Source organism: Monopterus albus, unplaced genomic scaffold, assembly GCF_001952655.1.
Source record: "Monopterus albus unplaced genomic scaffold, M_albus_1.0 scaffold86.1, whole genome shotgun sequence".
In the NCBI taxonomy this organism is placed as follows: Eukaryota; Metazoa; Chordata; class Actinopteri; order Synbranchiformes; family Synbranchidae; genus Monopterus; species Monopterus albus.
In genome coordinates, this window is record NW_018127966.1 from 518,474 (window position 1) to 529,077 (window position 10,604).

Genomic DNA, 10,604 nt, shown 5'->3' on the forward strand with positions numbered 1-10,604 from the left:
TTGCAAACCAATGATGGTAAGATGATGTCATGGGGTAGGACTAGATAAGTCTGACTTCTTCCTACTCCATTCAAGCATGTACTAGGTATAAGCAAATTGATATTGGATTTTTTTGTAAAATTATGTGTGTTGTCATATCAACTGTTTTACATGCTTGAAAGAATAAATCAAATCAAATCAAAGGCGATTATCCTGAACTGAGCATAATGTCATACTGTCCACCATGTCTTGAACTGATTAGCGATACCAGCAGTAAAATGACAATTGACAATGACAGTGCTTGACAATATAGAAAAAATTGCAAATTTTTCTTTTGCGAAAGAAAAGAAAATCTTAGCTGTCAAATAAAAGGAACACAAATTTGTTGTAGAGTTGTAGCAACATCTGGGTTAAACGTACAACATAATCATCTGTGCTTACACTGATGCTTCCGAGTGTTTTTGTCCAGGTGTGGGTGTGTTGGGAGGTCAGCTGTATGCAGCAGGAGGACATGATGGACCTCTGGTGAGGAAGAGTGTGGAGGTGTACGACCCACAGACCAACACCTGGAAGCCGGTCTGTGACATGAACATGTGCAGACGAAATGCAGGTCAGATAAAAACCACAGACACACGCCATCCTTTAACCAAGTTTTGACAAATGGTTTTGGAAGGTTTTAAGAAATTCATTGACTGTTTATACAGAAGCTATGGAAGGTTTGTAATTTAAAAGACTTCAAATAATTTGGGATCACCAATGACAGTCATCGCTCCTGAATTTTTTTTTATCCTTGAGGTTCTAGAAACATTTAATCATAAATGAAAGAAATTTATTTCGGTCTGTATAACTATAGAAATGTGACAGAGATGCACTATTACTAACAATTTCCTAAGACATAATAAAAAGAAAACAGAAATAATGTCCCATCATACTTTTCCTGAACTGTAATAATTGGGGATAAACATCATGACTAAAAAGAAAAGTTCAAATGCAGGTAAATGCACAGGGTTGTTAAATGTGTGCAATTCTCACTTAGGTGTGTGTGCGATTAACGGGCTGCTGTATGTGATTGGCGGAGACGACGGGTCCTGTAACCTTTCCTCAGTAGAGTTTTACAACCCGGCAGCAGACAAGTGGAGCCTCATTCCCACCAACATGAGCAATGGGCGCAGTTACGCTGGTGAGTCTCAGCTGCTCATGCCACAGGCAGCATTTCTTTGTCACACAGACGCACAAATAAAATAATAAGTTATATAGCACGTTTGGAAAAACAAGTTACAAAGTACTTTACCAAGACATAAAAGAAAAATTACAAGGTAAATGTGAAATAAAAATGGCAACAATACGGTAACAATAATATAATGCGGTGAAAACCTAATTGCAACATGAAACAGTGAAACAAGAGAATGTAGAAAAGAGTTTTAAAAGAGGAAACCGAGCTGAACTGGCTAGTCTCCTCTAGAAGGTTGTTCCAGAGCCGAGGGGCCAAAGGCTCAGTCTCCTCTGGTTTTTAGCTTTGACCTAGAAATTAGTGGCCGAGGATTTCAGCTTGCTCGAAATGTTATTGGGGCCAACCCCAACTGTGCCTTAAAAGTTATTGGTAAAATTTTTAAATCTATACAAGGACACACAGATGACCGCTGTAGGGATGCAGGTTGCTGTGACATGGGTCATTGAAACTGATGTGGTGTTTCTGAAATGGAGAATATTACAGGACTGAGCCTTGAGGCACCCCAAAGCAGTCTGGTCTGCACTGGCTGAGTCTTCACATTTGACCTGTTTATGTTGCCATTTCTCTCTTATTGTTTGCCATTTTCCCGTTTATCCAGGAGTTGCAGTGATTGACAAGCCATTATGACCACAGGCCTCTCACAGCATCACCTCTGCATCGGCAGCTTGACAGGCAAACGGAGAAGTAATGCCTGAGATGAACACTGTCCAAACGGGCGGCACACCCTCGTTCCTCAGCAGACACAATCACAGAAGGATCTTGGAGTCTTTTTTTTTAGCAATAACCCACAACCTAATTTTGTTGCTGTCTCCAAGCCATTAATGCCCTGAGAGACCCTCACGTTTATGGACATTGTTGCACTGGATAAGAAGCAATAGCTGCAGATGAGCAGGCTTATAAGAACTCTGTCTTAATGAGATGTTTTCAAATGCCAAACATATAACAAGCAGCTGCATCAGCTGACTTAAGACTGATTGTAAAAAACTTTGTTAGGAAGGAACTAACAAAGATGGGCCAAACGGAGTGAAGCGCTCTAGAAGCTCTGTGGCGACGTTCATGTGGCGGACCACATCGCACCTGGGGCACTGATTTGCTTTAAAACACCAGCTGACAGAAACATCCCCTCAGTCAAATGACTGCACAAGCATAAAGCTAGATTTCAGGCAAACAGGCTGCTTACAGTATCTCTGGCGTTACTTCAGGACATTGCAACACTGGCCTGTCATTAGCAGTTATCCCAAATCATGGAAACTTGGAAATGCCACTGGAGCCATTTTTAAAATTATGAGACTTACCACAGTTCCTAGAATATAAATCGGCTTGATTTTGAGAAATGAAGAAAGCTGTTTGATTCCTGTGTTGCCCATCAGCAGCCTCCACTAAATGAACATCAGTTTTCCTCAGAGTTGTGGTGTTGGGTGGTTAGAAATATGCCTCAGTTACCAGAGAGTATTTGTTTGCAGCCTGAAGAACTGACCTGAAAGTGAGAAATCATCTTGTATGCAAATGAAATATCATGTTTAATATTTGAGATTCTTCCAGAGAAGCTGAGAAGCACGTCTGTGGCGTCAGACCCAGGCCAGCTGATCTGACTGGACATGGTAGGACTTGATTCTGTCAGCACACTACTGATGCACTGATCACTTGCACTGACTGATACAGACTTGCAGGCTGAATGAGTGACTCACTGACTGACTGGCTGGCCAAACGTCTACCCCCACCACTGACTGACCAGCTGGGTCACTGGCCTGCTGTCTGATCCTACATATGGGAGCATTTAAACTCAACACTTTAAAGGCCAATAATTAAATCAGAAATTGTAAAAAAAAAAGAAATGTGTCAGTGTGATAATCAGAAAAATGCTGGAGATGCTTTTATCACTAACAACCTGAAGTGATGTACGGTTTCTGTTCATTGGCTAAAGGAGTGTGTTAACATGCACTGTAGAAATTCAGCTGTAAAAGTAGAATGTAATAGATGCATTTTTAAGATTTTCTATTTATTGTTTTGGAACAGTTGATCACCACATTTATTCATATTAAGGGGAGGATCATAAAACTTTTTTTCAGCCTAATAATGTTACACTTTCTCTGTTCACCTTCATCCATCTGAGGATGGGTTTATTTTAACTGTAGTTATTTAGCAGACTGACTGGTGCCACAGCTGTGATTCTGGAAAGAAACCAGATTTATTTATTTATTTTTTTTTCTCTTTTAGCCAGTCTTCTAAAGAATCATGGAGAAACTGGACATGGTCTGCTGTCACTTCATAGACCTCTGACGTACCTAAGAGACCATACTGTTGTTTTTACATGTTTGGACAGTTTACAAGTCACAGGTGCTACATGAGTCCCATCCACGTTACAGATCAGTCATTCATTATGTGGCTTAATGAATGTTTTCCAGAATGATGTTGTTGTTGTTGTTGTTGTTTCCGTTTCCGTTTCCGTTCATGTTAACACCGTGTCAGTTTTAGCTTGATAATGCAAGTGACCCGTCAGTAGATGTTCCTGTGTGAGGGAAAAGCTCACATTGCTGCCAAATAGACGGGATCTGCAGTGTTGAGTCAGAAAATAGTGAAAAATGCCTGTCTTTATTTCCTTAAGCCCAAGATGGTGCAATAAAATGTCCGGTTTTGTCCAAACAGTCCTAAAACCTAAAGATAGTCACACAAAGAAAAGCAGCAAATCTTCACAGATGAGTAAAATGATTCAAGCTGCTTACAGATTATTTTTCTGTGGGCCGAGTGAATAATCAACTGATTGTTTGCTGGTCTTAAAGATAAGAGCTACCTACAGTTTGCTGTCATGAGTCGCTCGTCTCAAACTAATTTCAGGTCCCTGTTCGCTGATGATCATATTGTTCTGAACAAAATGAAAACCCGTGTCTGCCTGGACTGTGGGAATAAAAGCTGATCAGCAATGAGTTGTACTATATGCAGTTTGTTGTAGAGGAACTGAAACATGGAAAAACAGCAGTATGGTTGATGTTCAAGGTCTGTTCTTGAGCTTTGAGCCAGACGGTCTCATGTCAAGCTCTACTACAGCTTCTCCTGGGATTTTGACCAAATCACATTAGCAAACTGAGTTTGCTCAGTTATGGAGCTGTTCAAACCTCAGCTGGTGACAACTTGGTCAAAAGCTCTGGAGGAGCCACTACATGGAGCTTGAGGCGGTGTTGTGGTCCTGAAGTTTTCGGATGAATAGCAGATGTTATATTTTTAATATAAACAGTGGATGTTGTCAACTAAACTGTTGCTGTTGTGAGTTTTTAACTGATGTGTTTGCAGGTGAAGCTCTTGTGCTTGTGTAAACTGACATGACGTTATGTCACACAGGCTTACTCTGCTCCAAACTGACTCGTGCTTTGTCTGAAATTGTAAAGTTATGCTTTGAGCGCTTTAGATATTTTGTATGACATCAACATGTTTGTGTTGAATGGACAGACAAACTGGGATTTTCCTTCAAGGCCACTGCAGACAGAGGTTTTGTTTGACTCCCAGCTGAACAGCACATCCTCTGTCAGGTGGAGTGGTTCTTCTGCTCATTGTGAGCCAAGCCTGCAGCAGGTTCCTTTATACAGATGTACACGGAGCGTGTGCATGGACTGCGCCGCTGGAGTCTGCAGGGTTAAGGTTTGTAGTGTCGCCTTTTGGGGTCTCTGATAACTGATAAACTGCAGATTATAGCTCAACAAAGATGATTTGATGGAAAAGGGCATATTACACCCAGTTATTGTCAGCCATCAAGTCAAATTATACCTTAAGTAAAAAAGGTTCCTATTTTTAAATATATTAGAAATATTTAGTTGTTATCATTGAACCTGTTACCTGTTTAGTCCAGACACCACATTATCAAACATCAGTTTTGCATCTGTGTGGAAGGAGGTTCACTGACCTTTTAAAGGCATTTCCATACTAGTGGATGTGATTTAATTTAATTTTTTAATTTTTCATACATTATGTTTTATGCCTCTGGCGCCGGCACTAGCCGCAGCCAGAGGTATTATGTTTTTCGGGTTCTCCGTCAGTACGGCCCATTCTTGTGAACCCAATATCTCAGGAACACCTTTACAAGTGTCCACTTCAGCTCAGTAATGATCTGGTTAGATTTTGGTGGTCAAAGGTCAGTGACCTCACTTCTGTCCCATACTCGTGAATTTGACAGGTTGGCGGAGGCATTTGGCCACAAAGCCGTTATTCTAGTTTCATTAATTAGGAGACTAAAGAGAAAAGAAACATTCTTTTAATTTTAAAAAGGCTGTGAATTGTTTCGTCACATGGGAAATGATTCAAGTATTCAGCAGTGATGGTGGAATGTTACCTGGAACATTTAAACTGGTTTAGTGCAATTTTGAAGGATATACTGGTTTTTTTTACCATGTACAGTATGTCACTCTCAAAGTGGATACTCTCTACAGGGAGTGCTTTTAATAGTTGAAGTACATTTTGCTGATGATACTTTTGTAGTAGTACTTAAGAAAAATTTTGAACACAGAACATTTACTTGTAAGAGCACTTTTACAGAGTAGTATTACTACTTAAGCAAATAATCTGAGTACTACTTCTGCCGCTGTTCAGTGATGAGATGTAACCACGTACTGGACAGTTTTGAGACTCCTGTGCTTTACGTGAATATTTCCAGATGTAACTACTGCACTTGTAGCTAGTTTTACAGTAACTACACTAAGTACAGTGAGTATAGTGTGTGTGTATATATGTAAACTAGAATGTTATTATAGCAGTAAGACTATTGATCACCTGGTGGGGAAATCACAAGCTAACAAGTAGAATGTAAAGTAAATAAATGTAGCGCCACCTTTAGGAGACATACACAGTAATAATTATAATGCCTTGTGTATAAAGGTTTTTGAAATGTGTCATTCTGTAACATGAGTACTTTTTATTTTTGGTACCTTAGTACTTTTGGACCTTTACTCAATGGTGGAAGAAGTACTCAGGCTGTACACTTCAGTAACAATATCACAGAGTAAAAATACTGTTACAAGTCAAAATGTAGTAAAAGTAAAGTTACTCACTATGCCAAAATGTATTTAAAGTAGTAAAAGTAAAGTTACTCACTATGCAGAATGGCAGCTTTCATATTCACGTATTTCACATTGATGGACTAATTATTGTATCATTGTGTTCATCACTTTAATGTCACAGGTGAAGCTGAAGGTGAAGCTGATGTTCACTACCTTGTGTACTTATATTTGCTTGTATTGAAGTAAAAGAATGGAACAGGAGAAAATAGAATATAGGCTACTCAAGTCAAGTACACATACCTCAAAATTGTTCCTCAGTACTTGAGTAAAAGTACTTTCCATCACTGCACTTCTGTACTTCCTCCTGCACCGGCTGCAGTGAGATGTGGGCGTGGTCTGTGATGTACGACGGACACGCTCACTAAGGTGGGCGTGGTCTGTGACGTGTGCCTGACAGGTGGAATCAATTGGCACCTTGCGGGCAGCTGCACCATGAGCAGGAGGAAGGTTTTGTTTAGGTTTATTTCTCACAGTTTAAACCCCCAAAAACACTTTAGTGACTGAGAAAATACATTTCTGTTCAGTTGACGTTTCAAAAGAGGACTTTTTACAGAACAACGACGTGTGTCAGCAACAGGTGAGTTCCTCTCGGTTCACCTTCAATTTAGTGACTCTCCTCGGCGGCTTGCGCAGGCAGCTGCTTGTCTTCACTAAAGTCACGTCTCCCAGTTCCTGTCTTAAAACACAGTTGTGGCAATTATGGGCTTGTTTTACAAGGCTGCACTTTGTTTGCCAGCTCAGGGGGAAAGTCACATCTCCGAGCCACTTGCTGTCAGAGGGCGTTTGCCATGTAACGTAGTATTACTCCATCCCAGAAGTAGCCTACTGGTAGGTAGGCTGCAACCAGCATTACCAATACACCTAGAACTTATTTCTCTTCAATAGCTATTGATTAGTTTGAGTAGCCTGCTAAATGTCTCATTATTCTAAGTTAACGTTCAGCTTATTCAGGAGTTTGTACCAGTGAATTATTGGCTTTTTTACTTTATGAAATGTTGCACTGAAACAAATGGAATTCACTGCAACACTTCCGCCTTAACATTTGTGTTTATGAAGCTCAAAAGTTTAGTTTTTGGTGGAATTTTCATAAATGTATAGATTGGATTATATGTTTATTATTGCGGCCATAGTTAAAGGTGGTGTTGTACTGGACTGCATTATATTTAGAAGTGTCAGAATATTAGGAACAGTAGTCCAGTAGAACACCACCATATATAATAACAAATAAAAAAACACATTTTAGATGATGCTGATGCTTGAAAATGTGCAGCTTGTTTTGTAATTTTATGGCAAATGCATTTTAAGGGCTTTTATTTTTATTTTTTCGGTCTGTTTTTGGCGACGAAGCTTTTCTATTATATCTTGTTTAAATGTGTGGTGTTCACTCTTTCTGCTGTTGGTTACAGTTGTAGTTTTCCCCGCATTGTTCTTAGTCAGTTGTCATAGCTTTAAATCACAGGCCAATGATTTGACAACAGGCTCACGGTGCTGGATGAAGCTGTTTACTGTAGCTGATGCTCCATTTGTGCAGAACATTTTAAGAAAGCTGCTGCATGTCAAGTGTAATTTAGAAACAGTAGGTGAGTTAAACTTTAGTCTGGACTGCTGGTGTCCACTAGAGGGCGCTGACTACTCATCACTGTGTTGCAGATTATGGGAAAGCGTTTAATTGGATCAGTATTATAAATACTGTTTAATTTGATGTAAATGGAAGCATCTTTATAATATGAGGTTTTACAAAGTAAAGAGGTCAGAGGCCAAAAAATTGCATTTGCTTTTGAAAATATGAGCACAAAAGAAAATCAAACCACTGTCAAACTGGAAATGAGAATTTGCAACATAATTGACTTGTGTATCCAAAGTTAAAGTACTCATTATGTAGACTGATCCCTGGCTTTATAACTGATCATTTTTATTTCTATATTAATATCTAAGTGGTAGTTTAATGCTGTAGTTAGTCAAAGTGGAGCTCAGTGTTGGTATAATGTGTAACAGCACGGTAGCTGTGTGTGTGTGTGTGTGTGTGTGTGGAACATCTTAATCTGCAAACTAAAGTCAAATGTAGCACAGTAAAATAAAGTCGTACAGTAGAGTAGAAAAATAATGTAAAATACCTGAAAGGAAGTTCTTTACTTTTATTTTCTAGCGCTGAGGTGGTAAATTACTAGTAACTGTATTTACTCCAAGTGTGAAAGATGTTTCGTCAGTGGGATCAACTTGACTAAAACTCAAAACACTGTGACAGACACAGATTATTAAGTTTGATGCCAAGTAGCAGGACTTTAGAAGTACACAAGAGATTTAATGAACTAAAAGTGTGCTGGTGGAGAAACGTGGAAAAAAAAAAAAACAGTCTCGAAAATCATGACCGTCTGTCAAACAACCCAACTTTATTGGCAAAGACAAACTGTGGCTGCATGTTAACACTGAGTTTTTAATTTTCATTTAATTAAGCAAATACAGTATTTTGTACCATTGTGAAATTGAGCCAGTGGTGACAGGAAAACCGTTGTTAGGCAAACATGGATATTTATGCCATTATGCTGATACAATATTACAAATGTTTCTAATTGTTTAAACATATTTGACCTCTGTCATGTAAACATTAGTGGCGACTTTAGCTGTTAGAGAAATAATGTTTATTTTTCATATTTATTTCAAAGCTGCAACTGATTCTTTTCATTACTAATACATTTTTCTTGCTTTTCATTATAAAACGTCAAAAATAGTGAAAATGCATTTTCAATTTAAAAAAATGTCAAAATGTTGTTTTAACTGACCAAAACCCCAAAATATTCAGTTTGCTGTCACTGATGACAAAAAAAAAAAATGCATCGTTAAAAAAACCTGGAACCGATTGACCATCAAAATAGTTGCTGATTAATTTTGTTTTTGCAGTTTTGACTTATTTAAACCTTTTTTATAAAGTTGTTTGCCAGAGCCATACTTGGTTTTTACACCATGTTCTGCTGAGTTTGTTTGCCTGAAGGAAAAGGATGGATGTGGTGAGTGGGTTGACTTTTATTGTAACCGAGTGTATTTTCTCATCCATTTTGTTAATGAAGAAACAGAAAAAAACACTTGCAAAGTCAAAGGAGTTACAGCTACATACATATAGTATATTGATAGTATCACATATGGACCACCTGGAGGAACAGAGGGAGCGGTTTACAGCTCGTCCCTCTCGAGGTCCTCTCCGGTTGGAGGAATCTGTAGCACAAACGTGTCGTGGAGGATGTAAACTCCAACAGGACTGGAGCTGTGATTGTAGAGGTCTGAACACAGCTCATCTGTTTCATTGTCATCCTTTTCATCTTAAGGTTTTAATTTACCGACAAATCCTATATTAAATGTTTTCTGTTGCTATTTTGACAAACAAAACAAACTGATCTTTGTTTTTATTTCCAGGAGGAGCGATGAGACGTCTTTGACAGCGACTTGTGCTGCAGATCCCAGGTCTGTGAAGCAGCCGTGCATGATGGGTAAGTGTGAAAGAAATCGCAACGAGACAATCTATTTACAGTTTACAACATGTGAATTTTACCATGTTGCTGGCACAATGTAAACAAAGTCGATTTTAAGGAACTGAGGCGTTAAACAAAATCGACTTGTTCAACAGGTTTACATGAAAAAGTAAAACCTCAAAGAAAAGTCCTTCAGTGATCAATGAGTCGTTTCCACTTTAAATGATAAAATGCAGATTATATTTTGGTTTGTCAGACATGAACGTTATGCCAACAACAGTGGTAAAACAGTCGGAGCAGAGTGTCAGGCTGAAAACAGACTAGACAACCCTTCAAATGTCCAGCCCATCGTTACCAGTGAGCCGATACTGTGAAACCTCCACAAACTTTTATTATTGCTGCTTCGTCATGGCACAAATAATAGAAACAATACATCATGTTTTTCATACTATTGTTTGCCATGCAAGCCCACTACAGTACTGCTTCAAATGTAGCTTATATTACACAGAGCGACAACATGAATCACACAGTGCCCGACTAACTTCTACAGCGTTTGACAGTTAGTGAGTAGATGTAAGAGGATTACTGTCATTATCACAATAATGGTTCAGACAGTAAAAGCATAATTTAGAATAATATAAAAGATGGCATTACAAATACAATTAACTAAAGGGGGCCAAATGTAATGGTTCAAATAATTTAACTTTACGAAATTCATTCCTTTGGGTGAATTTTTTTTTTTTTTTTTGTACACTATATATTTGTATAGAAGTAGTGCTTCATGTTTAGAATACAGGGAAAAACAAGGGCTGCATTCTGTGAATGCTGTGCAAATAACTTCTACATCAAATCCCCTCCCTTCATCCCCCCCCCCCCCCCCCGCGC

At 38.8% G+C, this 10,604-nt stretch overlaps 1 protein-coding gene across 2 annotated transcripts in view; it reads left to right on the plus strand.

Moving 5' to 3' along the window:
* The window catches only part of klhl3 (kelch-like family member 3), a 16,967-nt gene extending 12,539 nt beyond the window's left edge, over positions 1–4,428 (plus strand). For both annotated transcript variants that reach the window (XM_020607481.1, XM_020607482.1), the window contains 3 exons: positions 449–589; positions 1,016–1,159; positions 1,809–4,428. In XM_020607481.1, the coding sequence (XP_020463137.1) occupies positions 449–589; positions 1,016–1,159; positions 1,809–1,837 (314 nt within the window). In that variant the 3' untranslated portion in view covers positions 1,838–4,428. The remainder of the gene's footprint in view (positions 1–448; positions 590–1,015; positions 1,160–1,808) is intronic.
* The last annotated feature ends 6,176 nt before the right edge of the window (positions 4,429–10,604 follow it).